The sequence below is a fragment of the Myiozetetes cayanensis genome, unplaced genomic scaffold (genome assembly GCF_022539395.1).
Source record: "Myiozetetes cayanensis isolate MyiCay16 unplaced genomic scaffold, myiCay2020 scf5-8, whole genome shotgun sequence".
NCBI classification, from domain to species: domain Eukaryota; kingdom Metazoa; phylum Chordata; class Aves; order Passeriformes; family Tyrannidae; genus Myiozetetes; species Myiozetetes cayanensis.
Window position 1 is genome coordinate 60,791,769 of NW_026087742.1, and position 17,994 is coordinate 60,809,762.

The following is a 17,994-nucleotide window of genomic DNA, read 5'->3' on the forward strand; positions in this document are numbered from 1 at the left end:
AAAACAACTTGAAGCAAAGAGGCTTAAGGGCTGGGCCTTGCTGAGGCTTGTCCATTAACCTTTCGTTGGAGTTTGTTAGTGCCAGCAGGTGTTGTGTTAGCACACAGTGCTCTGACTTTTGAGCTGAAGGTGCCTCACATCTGTTCAGCTCAGTACACGTGGATGAGCTCAAGTCTGCTGTTTTCATCTGAGTAGAAGTACCATAGTCCAGGAAAACCAGTCCTTTATAAGCCTTCTGAAGTGTTTACTATTGACAAAATATAGCAGCCACTGAGGTTTATGATGGAAGTTCCTGTTATGAGCCAGAAGATTTGATAGTAGTGTTGCGAACAGACAAGTCTGTTGAGCTAAGAGTTCTCCTGAAAATAATGCAGTCCCAGCAAAGTAACTTAACTGGTTTCTTCAGGCGTAGTATATTTTTAAATGTCAGCGGCTGCAGCTGTATTTTCAAATAAATTGGAAACCAGTTAAATGTCTAAGGCTGTCAGCCTGGAAGAACAACTTCAGCATAACCATCCTTTGTCTATCCATTTTCATTTAGTTCTATTATGCTTCTGCCTGCTTCAGTTCCTGCTTGGCAGTGATACAGCATACTGTCCTCTGTTTGAAGCTGGGGATGACTACTGAATTAAAGAGTTATTTTTCTTATATCACATAACTAAAAAGCAATTCATAAGGTGATCTTTTTTTCCTTCATCTTCTTTTGGAGCTGTAGTTGTAAAACTCTGAAAGAAAGCACATCTTTATTCACCCTCTCTAAGCTGTCTATATTCATGGTCTTTAGTGAGTTTTCCAGTGATGTTTGCTTGGTTCACTCAACGAAACAGGCCTATGCCAGAACCACATGTTTTGCTAGCACAATTAGGATAATAGGGAGCTTGTTTACTTTTTAAACTTAAAATTATATACTTGGCAGGATGCTCTTACTGCTGTTTAGAGGGGTTTTATCTGTGTACTTGTCTACTAGAGGCCTACCACTGAGTAGATGTTTGATCTAGAAACACAGTGACAGACTTGTCAAACTCTTAATTTTACACTATTGATCTTAAGGTCCCCGCTCTTATGAATTGGGTATCTATTTCTGAGGTACTTAGGCTATTAGCAGACCCAGGGAAACAAGTTATAAACTCAGAAGCTTATTTGTTTTTTAATGGATGCTGCTTCTTACATAATCTGAATCTGCTCATAAAATCATAATAAATTGCAATGTTTTGGGGTTTTGTAAGCAAAAAGGACTTAAATAATTAAAACTACATTTCGGTGTTTACAGAATTTCATTGGATATCAGAAGTTCTAGTTGTATTTAGTGCTGCTAATAAATTCTGCCTTTAGGATACCATACAGCTGTGGTTACACAGATATGGATAGTGTTGTCTTTAGTGAAATGACTCTTTCGCAATAAGGGACAATTTCTGTATACTGAAAATAATACTTTTTTTAAAGTCACGTGTTATACATGTGTTTTAAAGCTGTGTTCACTTAGGTGATTTATAGTAATTTCCAACTCTCTATTTATGTAAGTAAAGTAGGATTAGCTACATTGTGTACATACTTCTATGTCTTCTGAGTGTTACTGCATAGGCATAGAGATCTTCACTCTACCATTACACAAGAAGCATGCAGCTCTCTCTACAGCACTGTCTCTCTCAGTACAGTAGTGAAGTTTTGAAAGTTTCCTAGACCTACCTCACTTACTGGTTCAGCTAGCTGGATAGTTTTGGGGTACACAAATTAGATTGCTGTCAGAGAAAACAAAAGCATAAACTCCGTTCCACTTGTATCAGGTGCACACCAACTCCTACTGGAGACATGGTAAAACCAATGATTGATCCTCCAAGCAGCTTTCTATCATGGACTTGGTGGAAGCATTCACACCAGGGCATGGGACTAAATCTAGCCAAGCATAATACTGATTAGCTTAAACAGTGGAGCTGAAAACAGCTTGGCAGTAAGTGTTTTGATCTATTGATCTCCTCCTGTTGCACAAGAATGCACATTGGTGTATGTGTACATGTCCCCATTTTATTTCAGTGTCAGTGGAAACTTATGTCATAGGGTTGCATTGTCCCCTGCTATTGAGTGTGGTTGTGATAATCCATTCTTCTCTCCCTTTTCTGGATAAATGTTTCATTCAAAAACTTGTATTGCAGTTTCTGCTGTGGCATTATTCTATGGCATTTTGCTAAGAAATGAAGAACAATTTATTTGTTGGCATCCCATACACTAAAGTTACTGACACCATAATGCACACAAGTCAAATTATGCCAAGACGTCTCTGGGTGTCTAGGTGTCATCAACAGTCATGTATTTTTGTGAATTTACCAGTATTGATCCAAACATTTAGAGAGAATAATGATGTGAAGTGCTTCAGGGAAGACCCTTGTTTCTGGTCTAGTTGATGACCTACACTCATTTAGTGAAAAGCATTCTCTGCTTCAGTGCTTTGTACAGTTTGTGCCTTTGGGCCTACTTTCCATCAGACCCATCACGTTTCTCATTTGCTAATTTTTCACAAGCCTCTGCACAACAAAGTCTGACAGAGGCTGCCACAAAGGCCCCCACTTTCTAGGTAGTATGTGGTTTCCTTAAGGGTGCAAGACATTTTAACGGGCAGAGGGATGGGGGAGAAGAAAAAAAAATTTTTTTAGAACTCCCTTGACTTGTGAGGGAGCCTTGAGAGGGCTGACTGTCATCCTGCTAGTTGGTTTGCTAATGGTTTGATGCAGACGGTGGCTGCTGCATGCTAAAGAGGCAGTATGGCCAGTGCCTCCTGGGTTAGTGTTGGGAACAGAACAATGACCAGACACGGCTTACCTTTTTTCTCACTATTTTTACGGAGTGAGGTCTGTCAACTCACTATTTCATTTCTAGGAAACAATCTAGTTGTTATGCTGTAGAACAAATCCTAGAAGCATTGTAACATACAGGCAATGTGAATGAGAGTGGAAATGTAGTACTCTAAGGAGAAGCTGTGCTCGTGCCATAAATGTACCTGGCGGTTCATAAGATGTTTTTACAGTCGGATTTTTTAATAGTATTTTTCCCTACCACATTGAGAAATTAATGGCGTTGCTGCAGTTAATACACTTAACATAGTGTCTTTAATTGTCCTACATCATTTTTCTTGGGCTTTTCTGTTTTCCTTTCCTCAAATTAAGGGCTTTACTATTCCTATCTTTGTTTAAGTATCTGTAGAAACATCTTGACATTTCTCTTTTGGTATGTGGCATCTCTCACTGTACAGGTTATTGAGGATAACGGTGTTCGAAGGGTTGTGGTGGTTCCCCAGGCTCCAGAATTTCATCCTGGTGGTCACGCAGTAATACACAGGCCTCCACATCCCCCACTGCCCAGCTTCCTTCCGCTTCCAACCATGATACCCCCTCCACCACGTCACATGTACTCACCTGTGACCGGAGCTGGTGACATGGCAACGCAGTACATTCCGCAGTATCACACCGCACAAGTCTATGGGGATGTGGGTAAGTAGCTCATCAAATATTGCAAGTTCTGTCAATGAGAATAATGTTTGTTTCATTTCCAGCATCTGTTATGCTGCTGTGTGGGCTTTATCAAGCAAGACTTATAGCTTGAATGGGAGCCATACACAAAAATTTTTGTGAGGATACCAGCCTTGATTTTACCGAAGCTTGTTATTCCAGAAGTTCTTTAATTTATTTGCTTTGTCTCTTCAGTGATCCATTAAATATGCAAATTACTTCAGTTACAGTATCAGTTTTAGATTCACCCAGGAAAGCAATGCAGAAAGTGTTTGTAGTGGTTCAACATTTAAATCCATACCTGTGCAGTGTTCTGAGAGCTCATGTCTTGCAAGTATCCTGCTTGAAGCATAAAATAGGAAATCTTAGTATTGATTATGGAAGAAAGTGTGCCATTTTTCCTAAAACTTTATGTATTTAATTGAATGTCCTTTTGAAGTCAAATTTGAGTAATCAGGTGCCACTAACCTAAACTTAATACTGTAGTTTGAACTGTCTTTGGTAGTGCTGTTGACATCTGCCTTTAATATGGTTTATTGGCAAAGTGTATGTGTGCCCTAACTCGGTTCAGGTTGTTAGATTAATATTTACATTTCTGGTAGACTTGCTTTTCTTTAGATAAGGCAGGTGCTGACCTTGAAAGACTTTCAAAGAGCAGTTCTAGGTTGCTGTTTTTAGAGAAAGCTAGAAGCTGTAGAGGGAGAGGCTAAACACAACTTCTCAGCATTCTATGATGCTACTAAAATAACCTAAAAATGGCCTCCATATAGTTGCTTAAGTAGTAATGATGTACAAAGTGGTCAGAAAAGTATATACTAATGTCTGGATCTTCCTGGAATTCTTAGTGGTTTTGTATTCTCAAGTTGTACTTTATTTCTTCTTGCACTACTCTGATAACAATACATTGCTAGATGCTCTTTGGGTGTATATTTGTAGTTTTATTAATTTCCTGATTTCCTGATGACATTTGTCTGCTTTTAGTTTTCTGAAATAAGAGATTGGAGTGTGGTAAGTGAATGCATAAAAGGTAAAGGATACTTCTTAATGAAATAATATTTTTCTAGATTTCTACTGCCAAGTTATATCTCTTTAAATATGGAGTCTGTGATAATTTACTAAACTGCTAATGTAAAAAAATTGATAAAGTGGGATGTTTTATGTTTGCTTTGTTTTCAGTATATATGTAAGGTGCCCTTGGGTTTAGGAAATTAGAGGACTAGTGCTGTAACTTGTTAATTATTTGCTACAGATTTAATTTTTAATTCTGGATCTCTGACTTTGGCTATGGCTTTCAAAAGTCATAGCCTGCAGTTAGGCTCCTATATGAGGAATCTAAATTTAAGGGAAAAAACATCTGAACAGACCAACCCCCACAAGCTCATAGAGCATGGTAGTTCTCTAACAGGAGCACTGAGCTCTAATGGTTGTGAAAATCACATCTAGAAGTCCTCTGTCAAGCTTTCTGGGAATTAAGTTGGTCTAAAAAAAACCCAACAAACAAAAACAACAACAACAGCAACAACAAAAAACACAAACCTGAGAAGTTCTCAATTTTTTAATTTTTATCCTTGCAAGGAAGTCTTTATTTATCTTGTTTTCAGTACTTCCTAGCACATAAAGAATAATAAATAATGAACATATTTTTCAGACTTATCCAACTTAGCTGGAAATGAGCAAATTCTGTGCTGGTTTTGAAGGATGTATTTTGTTTTTAAAGCTTTCATCATTTAGTATAAGCAGGGTTACACTGAGGAAAGACTTGGTGCCATGTGGCATATAGTTTTAAAGTTTTGAGTCAGTAACCTGTTACTAAGCTTAACCATGAAAAGAATACAAATGTTAGAATTGGACAGAGAAGTTTGTCAGTCTGCAGTTTAATATTTTCATTAGTCTGGTGCTGACTTTTTTCCAAAGCCACCTTCTAACTTAGAGATGAGTCTTTGATGGTACTGCAGCCATGCCTCAGGTGACTGTGTACAGGTAAGGTGCACTTTCCAGGCTTAACCATACTGTTTTCAGTGTCTTCCCAATGCCCTATGGATCACAGGTTCTATGTTTTTATGCTTTTATGGGCTTTTTCATTGTTGATTTCTGCTGAAGCATTAAAGTATTAGAGCTCTAGTTGCATTCCAAAACTTAAAACTAATGCATTTATTTATTTGGCATTAGATCAAACCTCTTCCAGTGAATAAAGTATCGCGCTTTTTTTGTATTACTATATCCTGTACCTTACAGCTCAAGGAAGATTATGGAAACATTTGAAGAATAATTTTTAAGTAGGAAAAAGGAAGATAACACTTTCTCCCCTCATATGTTGTTAATTTCCAGTTTGTGTATATCAGGTTACCTGCTGGGCACTTGAGTTTCCAAATAGCAGTAGAGATGTTATTTTACATACAAGTGCGCATTTAGCACACATAGCATTTTAAAATAGATTTTTAATTGCATTCTGGTTTTAGGGATTTCTTTTTTCTTCTTTCATTTAGATTCTCTGCCTGCTCATGGAAGATCCAACTTTAGAGATGAAAGATCTAGTAAAACATATGAAAGGTTACAAAAAAAATTAAAAGATCGACACGGAACTCAGAAGGATAAGTTGAACAGTCCTCCATCATCTCCTCAGAAATGCCCTTCTCCTACAAGTGAACATAATGGACTTACAAAAGGACAAGAGGCAGGTGGTGTAAGCACAGGTTCTACCAAAAGCAAGTCTTTGGGTAAAGGAAAAAGCAATTCTCAGACAGACACAGAAGTAGAAGGTAAGTGTTATCAAAAGTTATATATATATATATACACACATATAAATGTATGATGCAAGTTCAGTGTCTGACTGAGCATAGCATTTGTAGAACACCATACTTTGACAGTCTTGACATCTTTGACATCTGTAACTGCACTGCCTTACATAGAGTGGAGTTAAGGGCAGTTGGCTTGCTCATCACATTGGAATGATGGGCCTCAGAGAACAAAAACTACTGACATGGAAGTCTCCATCTAAATTTGAGAAAATATTATGAGTCATACTTCACAGTACTGTTTAGAGAAAAATCTCTGCTTTGTCCATAGTTACTGGTTCTTGCATTTTTAAGACTCACTGAATATTGATGGCCTGCTTGATGTTGTAGAAAACATGAAAAGAACCAGGTGTCTGTTACAGGAAACCTACATTCAACTTGTTAAAGAAGAATATTTTGTAAAAGAGATACTGCTGTTGTATAAAATCTGCATAATGCCTGTCCCTACCTACTCTTTAATGAAGGACCCTTGTAGAAAAAAACTGGTCCTCACATTAGACCATGGGAGTTCATGTTTTCTTGGACACTGCCATAAGGGAGTGTGTTTATTATTTATCTTTATTTCACTTGTGATCTCAGAGAGAGACTGAATTCACTGAGTCTTGGTCATACAGAGATTGTCAAATCTGGAGACATGTCACTATGCAACTTTGAGGTCATTGGCATAGCCCTTCAGATTCTGAACACATCAAAGGCTTGTTATCACAGCCAGGAACAGTTTTCTCAGAATAGGGAGTGGTAACTGCTGATGCTGAGGGGAAAAAACCATGTTTTTTCTCAACTTGCTGAAGTTTGCTTTGAGATGATAATTTTATGACAATGTATAATAGATTGCTGTAAACCAAAGGGACTGTGACAAAAGTACATCTAATCAAAACCAGGAAATCTCAGCCTATGAGAGCTGTTTAAAAGTATGTGTAGATGATACCTTGTGAAAACTTGAGTACCAAAGGTCACCTTTGAGATACAGCCTGAAGTCAGAAGTTGGGAACTGTTGCTCCAAACTTCAATGAATACTTGTCACTATAGTTCCAGGGTCACATTTGTCTTGACTTCAGTTTACTTTGTTAGTTGGTATTTATCTGTTAGCTAACTTTACCAAGGCACAGGTGATATGTTCTGTTGCTTACATATGTTACAAAAATTATGTTAATGGTTTCTTTAAAAGTATTTTACATGAAAAATGGAAAAGTTCATTTTTCAAATTTAATTCAGGAGACATTGGGGAGAACTACATACTGAGACTTAAGACTTGTCAGACAGAAGTCAGAGAAGCATTTAATTAATTTCAACAGCATAAACCATCTTAGAAACAAAGTTGTTAATAGGTTTGATCTGGTTTTTAAAGAATTTGGTTTTTAAAGAATTTTGTCAGTCTTTATTTTTCTTTTATGTTTAGTTTAAACTAAAGGTTTAGTGAATTAAAAATCCCTGGCCACACCATCAAAACTGAGTAGTACTCTATCAAGATAATAAAATTCTGATATCATGTATGAGTACATAAAACACTTTCTATATATGTATGAGTCCTTTAAAACTCAGCAATACCTTCAGCTGAAACAAAAGACCTTAGATTCTTTCCCTTGCAACTGAGGGAGGCCAGCAGTGTTACCAGTAGGCTTCCAGATGATGTTCAATAACATATTTAAACTACTGTAACTTGACTGATCTACATCCAAAAAGAAATCTATGGCAATATCTTGTCCAAGATCAGAATTTCTCCGGGGGAGTAGTTGGTTTAAAGTTATACATTAATAAAAGATAGCCAGACTTTCTGTATTCCATAAATAATAGGACAGATTTAGAAATAGTTTTATATTAACAATATCTTCAGGACCTTTTTTGGTTTTTTGTTACCTTAACAAATGCAAGTTAGCAAGGTGGTTTATTTTGTGAATACTTTCATCTGTGTGCAGTTATTGATTTTGAAGAGGCATTTCACTGTAAAGTCACAATATTCATGGGTACTTTCTGTTTGCTTTGATTTTGTTTTTTAAGAAAAGGATGAAGAAACAAAAGCATTGGAAGCACTTCTTTCTAATATAGCCAAGCCAGTGGTAAGTAACAAAAGCTTTAAGGTAAGTAACAAAATATATCTGTTTCCGTTTTACAGTTATACCTCCTTTTTCTCTCCCAAGTTTAAAGCATCTTTAACTTTCCACACTGAAGCAAATTCACTTATCTCCCAGTTTCTGAAATGTAAACAACCAAGGTAATTTTTAGTATATTAACATTCATGAAGCTAAAATTGTCTTGATACTTACTTATTATACAGAATTCTTCTTGGCTGCTCCATGAATCTCAGTGTTAACAGTAGTGGGCAGTAGTAGCAAGACACTGAAATCACATGAGAAGGATGAAGAATGGTGAGACAAAGATACCAGAACTTTATTGAGAGGCTAAAGGCTGGAGTAAACAAAGTACAGACTGGAATTAAGAACTGTTCATTAGGATGAGACATAAAGAAGCTGGAGAAAAAATTTATGGCTGTAGTAAATGAATGTCAGTCTACATCTGATAGCGCTGGTTTTTGTCCAGGATCTGGAATGTAATCCAGCTTTCCCACATCTCATCTTTCTTCTGACAGCTAGAACCTCCAAAGTCCTACCAGCAGATGTTTTGTTTTGCTGCCTGTTGTTGTGCATCTCATCTCCACAGATGTTAGCAAACACCTATTGCTATTACTCTTGTAGGTCAGGCAGTAGAGACTTGTGCAGAGGATCTGAAGACTATAGGTTTGCTGTAAGATAATGCCAGAAAGCATTTAAAGGAGTGATTTGCTATGAAAAATACTATTCATTACTAATGAATAACTTAGCATAATTAATCCATTACTAATATATGACAATGTGAATGGCCCTTTCTGTCCTGACTAGAAATACAGGGACCAGTTCTCCAGAAGTGTGCACAGTGCCCTGTCAGTGGACAGGGCATACAGAATGCCATCCAAGTTGGTGTGTTATTAGTGGCTGCATTGCCAAGGGGAACTCTTGGCTTCCTAAATGAGACTGTGAGAACTGTGAATCAACAGGTGTGGTCTTCTGCTGTGTTGCTAATAACATAGGGAAAAGCAATGGAGTGCCAGTATTGTTGTGGTTTCTTTCACTCCCTTCCACCCCAACTCAACCATCCATGCCTTTTAGGCCAGCACTCCATTTGCCTTCCCTACCACGTCCTTGCTTGAACGACATTGTATGTAGCTGTGTGCCTACAAGTGATCTCTGCAAACCTCAGAAGACATCACAAGCATAGGCAGTGGTGGTCTGCTACAGGCTACGTGGTGTACATGAGGCAAAAGGCCAAACTGCCAGCACTTGGAGAGGCTTATGCTTTGTGAAGGCAAGGGACAGTCAGGGCTGTGAGTGGGTAGAAGGCTGGGTGATGTTGCAACTTGGGGGAGTGTCGTGCGATGTGATCGGAGTCTGTGTTACTTACTCAGGCCTTGCAGGATCACAAGCAACCCTCCCACAGTTTCATCAAGGAAATGTTTTCCTCATGCTCTCAAAAGCAAACCTTCTCTTTGTAGTTCTCATCAGAAATATTCTTGCATGTTTTGTATTGTTTTGGTTGAAGGACTCACTGTGTGGATTGTGGTTCCTGATGGATCAGGACACACGTCAACACCGTGTTCCCTGGGTAAACACAGGCAGTACTGGCTGTGGTGGTGGTCATATGATCAGATAATCATACAGGGTGCTGTCCAGTGCCATGTCCATTGCACCAGATCCTGCTCCAGAAAGCCTAGAATAATGCTGAAGGCTGACCTGTCCTGGGTTGTGCCATGTCAGGCAAGTCCATGACACTTGCGCAAGTGCAGGGCATGTACATCTAAATCAGGTGGTGGTCTCCATTGTGTGCTTTCATTCACACATATCCTTCAGTTCCATGTAGTATGAGATATATAAATTTTACTACTTCCCAACTCCTATTTCTTGAACTTCTGCCTGTATGGATCCCCTATCCTTTAATACATGGCAGTTTTAAGTTGGTAACGTGATACTGCCACCAAATGACCCTTCTGCTTAAGGAGGATCTGACTTGAACTTTTTTATGCCCTGAGGTAAGTTGGAGTGGTTCTGCAGATTGCACCATGATGAGTCCTCAGCGTCTGAGCAGAGTCACCACCAGCTGTCATATCTGTTAACCAAATAACAAAGCAAGCAAAAGAGGAGTGGACCTGAAAAGGCAAAAGTAAAATGAAGAGTGGTGCAGAAGGCTGAGTATTGATGGTTGTCTACTTAGCATGTAAATCCTTTCGGAGGGCATCATATTTTGTGGTTCTGTGTTTGTTTGTGGACTTCTAGAATGTGATGCACCTCATAGTTAAATATCGTGCATCACTGTGAATGCAATCCAGACTGCACATGCTAAAACTGCTCTTTTGTTTGACCCAAATCATAGAATGGCACATGTAATATAGTTAATGAGGAGATTCACTCTTGCAAGCCCACCTCTTGTTTCTTCAGTGCTAGGGTTCTGACTCAAGTATTGTACTCTGCTTCGCTGAAGCAGAGGTCAGAGCTGCAACCAGAATCAATTGCAGCTGCTTGAATAAGCATACAAAATAATAAGTAATGCCAAGTTTTCTGAAAAGCATCTCAGAGCACATAATAATAGTGGATTCTTCTGATCTTAAATCTTTGTTCTTCAAAAATACTTTTTTCCTCCTTAGAGGTGTTTTTTTGAAAATATGGTAGTGTTTTGTGATTGAAAACTGACAGGAATTCCTGAGTATTTCCGTAATAGAACTTTGACTAGCATTCAAAAAGTCAAGTATTGGGATATTATTGAACATCAAGGATAAAGGACAATATTAAATAATTGCATCTTAGTGAAGAATACTGTATTCTATGAGTCTTGTTTTAAAATAGTATATGCTGATGTAATCTAAGATTAACTGTTATGATCAGGTTCTTAAAATTATTAGATAGGTGCCTCTGCCCGAATCAAGGTACAAACAAGACCATATGGCAAAGTCAATAGTACAGATTTTATTTAACAGTAAATGTGAGGTAGAGAAAGATAGAAAGAAATAGGAAATAGGAGGAGGGGCAGGGACAGAAAGAGAGTGACAGAGAGACAGATTAAGTAGAAAAAATATCATCACTCTGTGGATTCTGAAAGTGTTCCATTGATTCTCTTCTTGTGGCCTGATCTCAGTGATGAGGGTTCCAGTCTTGGCAAAGTGATGGCTGCAGTCTGGGTCCATAGAGGGAAGCCCAGGATGGTGAGGGAAGAAGCCTGTGTGTTGAGTGACATCCATGGCACTAAGGAAAGTCCCCTGTGTCTTTTAATGGGCTTAGGCCTCTTGGGGTGGGGAGTTTTACAATGGATGATGTAATACTGGACTGGATCACGGGACATTTCATGAGCCTTTGACACCTTCTAAGACATTACAGCTGTCTGTTATGTCAGTGGAGTTGAGCCAATTATGGCCCATTATGGCCCATTCAGGCTATGTGTGAATTGTCCTGGTGCTTCCCTGGAGGGGAGTTATCACAGCTGAATCACTTGTGTAAGGACAAAGAAGCACTACCCTGTCTTGCAGGATTTTCCTCTCTCTTTTTCACACCCGGCTTATAGCCTCAGGTGTTGGATGGGCCCTGAGCACCTGGGTGGTTACTTTGCACATCTTCAGCTTTCTCCTGGATTGTCTGAGCCATTAACATTCTAGTCTCTCACACTTATGGATACATTCTTCTCCTGGGATAATTGGACAATACTACCACCGTTATCTTATCTCAAGTCCCTGTCACAGTCCAAATTAGTAGGCCTATTCAGGGAGAGGTGGACTTTGGTGACCAGTTGTTTCTTTGTAAAGTTTGCTAGAGCGGAAAAAAGTCATTTTTACAGTGTTTAAACCATAAACACGGTGAAATTTCTGTGGTTCACATTACCATAGTGCATATATACAACAGAGAAAAGTTTTTAAAAGGAAATTTTTATTTTAGTAATTCTTGACATTTTAATACTTTACTGACCCCTCATGCACAGGCTGTATATTTGGAGACCCTGCGCTTCCCCACTGCCGTTTTCTGGGGTTGCAGAAAAGAAGGTGGCAACTTCAGTTAGATTCAGGTGTATGGGGGACAGGTTGGAAATTGTTTCCAATATTTATCCCTGCCAAGAAACTAAGTGTTGTACCTCTTGTTCTGTTCTTCTGCCCTGAGCCCATTCTCCTAGGACCCTCAGGTATATGCCTCTTAACACTTGTTCCATAAGTAGTTCACTCCCCAGTGCTTCTCAGCAGGGCTTACTAGTTTAGACTTGCAACTCCTTTCTTAAATGTGAGTGTACATTTTTGATGGGGAAACAGTGTTTTAACCTGATCACCATCTTTATTACAGATCCCTCACTTAGATTATAAATTTTCTAGCAACAGAGTTGCATAAGATAGATATTGATTTCAACCTCATTGTAAATGCAGGATGGAAATAATTTTTCATAATTTTAACTTCTACATCCACCAGTAACACTGACTTGGAGCTTCCCTGCTATGTTTTTCCATTTTTGTTTTTTATATCTTTTGTCTTAAATCCTGTTAGCTTTTTTGTTTCACTGAATGTTTTTAACAACTTCTATAAATTCTGTTGAACTATATTTTTCTGGCTAACATATTTCTCCCTTTTCCCTCTTCACATATGTGTGCATGCATATGTACAAACATTTTATATCAGGTTTATACACTGTGGCTTTTTATGCATTTTTAGGATGTCCTTAATTTCCAGCTTCTATGAGTACTTTTCACATTGCATTTTTGGTTCCACTGACTGTTGCATTTAAGTTTCGGCAAATTGGCACAACAAAGCTTCAACCCTCCATAATATTCTGTAGTCACAGCCTGTTTACACAAAGTAAAACACCAGAACAACCTACGTAGTCACTGATTTTTAGCTTGGTACGTAATGCTGCTTCATTGTTGTAGTCACAGTGTTAACATTTGTCATCTATTATTTTGTAAGTCTTCTGGAAGTTTTATGCAAGTTCCATAAATGTTGCACTGGGGGAATAACTTGGGATAACAGTTTTCCATCCGGTCACAAACTTAACATTTCACCGTGTTCTCTGTTGATCCTTGTTGATATATAATGGTTTCCATTAATACTCTTGAGTTTAATTTTATCAGTCAAAGTCCTGTAAGTTGTCTCTTACTTCTGTAGTCTGTAACGTTCTCTTTGATCTCCCTCCCACTCTCCCTGCTCTCTCTGTACTGAACAGTTGAAACCTCTAATCTTTTAATGTTCAAATAAGATCTGTGGTGCATTGACTCTGGCTGCATGCCAGGTGCCCACCAAAACCCTTCTATTGCTCCCCTCCTCAGCTGGGCACAGGAGAGCTGCCAGGACCCTGTTCCAGTGTGGGCTTCCCATGGGGTCACAACCTCCTTCAGGCATCTCCCTGCTCCAACATGGGGTCCTGCAGAGGCTGCAGGTGGATCTCTGCTCCCCCCATGGACCTCCATGGGCTGTGGGGAATGGTCTGCCTAACCATGGTCTGCATCACAGACTGCAGGGGAATTTCAGCTCCAGTGCCTGGAGTACCCCCCCTTTCTTCTTCAATGACCTTGATGTCTGCAGAGCTGTTTCTCTTGCCTGTTCTCACTCTTCTCTCTGGCTGCAGGTGTTCTTCTGCAGGGTTGGGGTCTTTTTAACCTCTTCTTTATTCTGTCATCCCAGAGGCACTCTCACTGTCGCTGCTGGGCTCAGCCTTGACCAGTGGTGAATCTGTCTTGGAGCCAACTGGCATTGCCTCTGTCGGACATGAGGGAACCTTCTGGCATTTTCTTACAGAAGCCACCCCTGTATCCTCCCCCATCCCCCCTACCAAAACCTTGCTACACAAACCCAATACAAGTTGTAATGCCACCTCTCACTCCTATGAACAGCATTACTTCTCTGGTGTAATCAAAGACAGACAAAGATATAGGAAGGAAATGTAATTGATCAGGTGCACAAGGCAATTGGGCTTTAGCAAAGCATTAGGTGGAATGTTATGTGCAGTTCTGGGTAAAGCACTAAAGAAAATGAATCAGTAGGAGATAGAGAACAGTGAGAATGATCAGAGAGTTGATGAGGGGAGTTGAATACTAAGTATCTTCAAATACATAAGAAATGACTGCAGAAAGGAGGGGAAGATCTAATGTTCAACTCCATGGCGACTAGGACTAGTAGGCTTAGCTGGTAGTGAGAGAGGCAGTGCCTGGACATTAGGAAATAAAAATTTGGCTGTTAAGGTAGCTAAATATAGGAATAGATCATCTTAGAATGGATCCTACTAATCCTGAAGTACAGTAGGTCCCTGAAGAACCTCCATTTCTTTCCTTCAGGATCTCCTGCCACCTTCTGCAACTCAGGATGGATGGTGGGATTAAAATAGTCAAAGAGGATGCTTTTATCAGAGTCTTCCCACAACTCCAAAGACTTCCAGAAATACTAGAATGTTACTGAGGTGGTTGTAGATAGTGTTAGTCTAGTTTGTGATCCCATCAAGATAATGTGAAATTTTTCTTGCCATACTTTGAATTGTGTTTCCCAGGAACTTCAGTGTATAGTACTACTAGCATTTGATCCATTTCAGGATATGATACACGATGATGTTAGTGCATAAGGGTTTAGTGACATTATTTCCAAGACACTGAGGCTCACATTATTTGAATTTTTTTCTCTTCTCTGTTTTTTTTTATCAATAAGTCATGTTCTCTCTACTTCATTCTTGAAGTTGATCCATTCAGGTTTTTAGTTCAGTAGATCACAGCAATTTTCAAGCGCCAGTTGTGAGGATAGCTTTTTGATTCTGATACTCAGGTAATAGATTTTCAAAAGCAATTATTACCAAAATAGATAATATATTACAGTCATACTGTAAAACTAATCATTTCATGTAATGAATGGAATGTGTTTCCCTTCTTTTGTGAATGATTGTAAACAGTAGGTGGGTGCAAGGTACAAACCATAATAGCACAAGTGCAATATTTATAAACACCCACAAAATTGTAGGCATTCTTCTATAACAGATCCTAAAGATTTGTAATCACCTGCATGCACCTGGGTGCTCACATGAGCATCCCCAACCCCTTGTAGCACGTGTGGGTTTCAGGCAGCACTCACTCTTCTGGGAGTGAGGGTACCTCTAGTCACACGTCTCCACTGTGCGTTAGTAGCTTTGCATGTAACCGTGTTGTTCCCTACAGTCTGCTAATCCATGGGCCACTGAGAAAATTCTCCACCAGGTCACGTGCGCACACCCAAGCTGTGGGTCTGTGTCTGCTGCACCCCAAACTGCTGTCACACCAGCTGAGGTGCAGCTACTCATGGCATCCATCAGGCCTGGATGGAGGCAGCAGTGGTGGCAGGGCAGTTTCTTAAGCTATCAGGCCAGGTTTTGATCATTACTCTGTTCCACTCCAGCATCTGTGGGCCCTGTTACAAGTTTTCATGCTGTTTTTGTACTTCTGAAGCTGATTACTTCAGTGTTTCAGAAGTCTCTTTGTGATTCCCCATTTCCATTTAACCCACGTGGGGGTCACTTCCTTTAGCATGATTAGTCTGTTGGGGCAAATACTTTTCGGGCAGTTGGAGGAGTTACGTTCCCACACACTGCTTATACTCCTATTTCTATCACACCAACTGTTATCCAAGCCTTTCTGCAAAAGGTGGGCTGTGCAGGCAAGCAGTACCACAGGTATTCTTCAGGATATTGTCTATATAGATTTACGTATATGTACATGGACCTTGTGAGCGTGCCTTCATCTACAAATATGTATATATATTTCATAAGAAAACTGAGTTGGCAAAAAGGTATTTAAAAAAAAAAACATACTCTGCGTGACTTCAAAGAAAAGATGTGCTTGAGCTTGGTTTACCAAAGTGCCCAGTGTCCCAGGGTGTGCTTTGCCTCACCAGCGCTGCAGTCCATGTTTCAGCAGCCCACTGGGTGGCGTTCGGTACCCAGAGGTGTCTCTGCCCTCAGCCCTGTGCCTGGGATTGTGGTTTTCTCATGGTACTCCTTGTATTTCCAGCGTCATTTCATCCGTAAAAATAAGTTAGTAGCTATTGTATGAGTATAAATATTCTGATTTGATAATGGTATATTATTTTCTTCTCTCTTATTTAATCCATTTGTCAAAGTAGTGCTTATATACCATAGCACTTAAATGGCAGAGATCTCAAAAAGCTGTGTTTCTACAGGTGTCAGATATTCAGGCAAGAACAGCACTGCTTATGTGGTCCCCTCCATCCAGTGACACCAGAGAAGACACTGATAAGAACGACATGCCAGAGGTTTATACTTATGAAGTGATGATTTCAAATACTGGAAAAGATGGAAAGTACAAAACTGTGTACATGTAGGTGTTTGTCATTTTAATTTAATCACTGCTGCACTGAGTTATGTGGGTTAAAACCTCATTTAAAATCTGCTTGTTTTCCAGAGAGTTAAATAATTACCAGTTTTGTGCAACTGCTATTTTGAAATTAACTACTTTTTTCAGTAGAATTTGTTTTGGTTTATTACTGAAGTCTCTGCCATCAACTGGAATGTAAAGACTTCGTTCTTACATGTTAGAGGCATGTTTTTATACCACTTTGCTGCATTTCAGCCAGATGCATTAGAAACCCTGGGTTCTCAAATAGTGAGATATGCAAGAAGTGAGAAATACAAATTGTATTTATTATTATTCATGTCAGCACATGCTTCTGCTCCCAGTAATGTTATTCCACCCTTTCCCAAAATTGCTTTTCATAAGAGACAGTCTTATGGTATGAAAAAAGTAAGTAAATTCACTCAGACAAAGCAAACAAAACCCTTTCATTGTTTCATTCCTAACACAATGGTCTTCAGTAATTTTTTTGCAATTTTGAGAAATATAACAGTAAAATTTAGCCTTAAAGGTGTAGATCTCTCTAATAATTATAAACCCATGTATCTAGCTAGTTTATCATTGTCACCTTCCATGGATTTCATGGAATCACGATATTCCTATCCTAGAAACTAGAGGAAAAGAAATGAGCTTTGCTAACGTAAGCTGGTATCAGCAAAAGCAAACTAATTGATTATTACTTAGGTGCCTTTTCTGTTTACTAGGCTCTAGCAAGTAGGTGTATGCAGTCAGGTACAGTTTTAGATAATTGTTTTTGCAAGGTTGTACTGAGCTTCTGCAGGCCCCAGTGCTGTAGTGGGTTTTTTTGTGTAATAACATACATGCATACAGATGCAACTTACTGAGTAAAGAGGAAAATAAAAATTATTTTTTAGAAAGCACCAAACAAACTAAAAGTGCCCTAAAACCGTCAGGGCAAAAGAACAAGTAATACAAGAAGCTTCTAAAATTCAAAGATAAATGCATTTACATTTTATTATATTTAGCAACAGTGTTGCACTGTTAGCAAATAGATTTCATAGAAGGTATGTTAGGTGAATGGGTTAGATGATATATGTCATTTTATAAATGTATGGGATTCTGAAATAGTCTGTAACAGAATTGTATCTCTTTACAGTGGAGAAGAAAATAAAGTTACTGTAAATGATCTCAGGCCAGCAACTGATTACCATGCAAAGTAAGTATTTCATTTTCTCTTCATTAAATTCAGTGCATTTATTTTAAAAGTTTCATTGGATCAGTGTATTTACATAAGTCTTCAGAGATTGTCTTTACCATTTCTCACCCTCCTTTGAGTAAAAAATCGACATTTTTGGCTTAG

The 17,994-nt window shown here is 38.9% G+C and overlaps 1 protein-coding gene across 6 annotated transcripts in view; it reads left to right on the top strand.

Annotated features, from left to right (window-relative positions):
* The window catches only part of FNDC3A (fibronectin type III domain containing 3A), a 114,770-nt gene that overhangs the window by 64,246 nt on the left and 32,530 nt on the right, over positions 1–17,994 (top strand). For all 6 annotated transcript variants that reach the window (XM_050333074.1, XM_050333075.1, XM_050333073.1 and 3 more), the window contains 5 exons: positions 3,245–3,482; positions 5,987–6,259; positions 8,294–8,352; positions 16,483–16,640; positions 17,791–17,850. In XM_050333074.1, the coding sequence (XP_050189031.1) occupies positions 3,245–3,482; positions 5,987–6,259; positions 8,294–8,352; positions 16,483–16,640; positions 17,791–17,850 (788 nt within the window). The remainder of the gene's footprint in view (positions 1–3,244; positions 3,483–5,986; positions 6,260–8,293; positions 8,353–16,482; positions 16,641–17,790; positions 17,851–17,994) is intronic.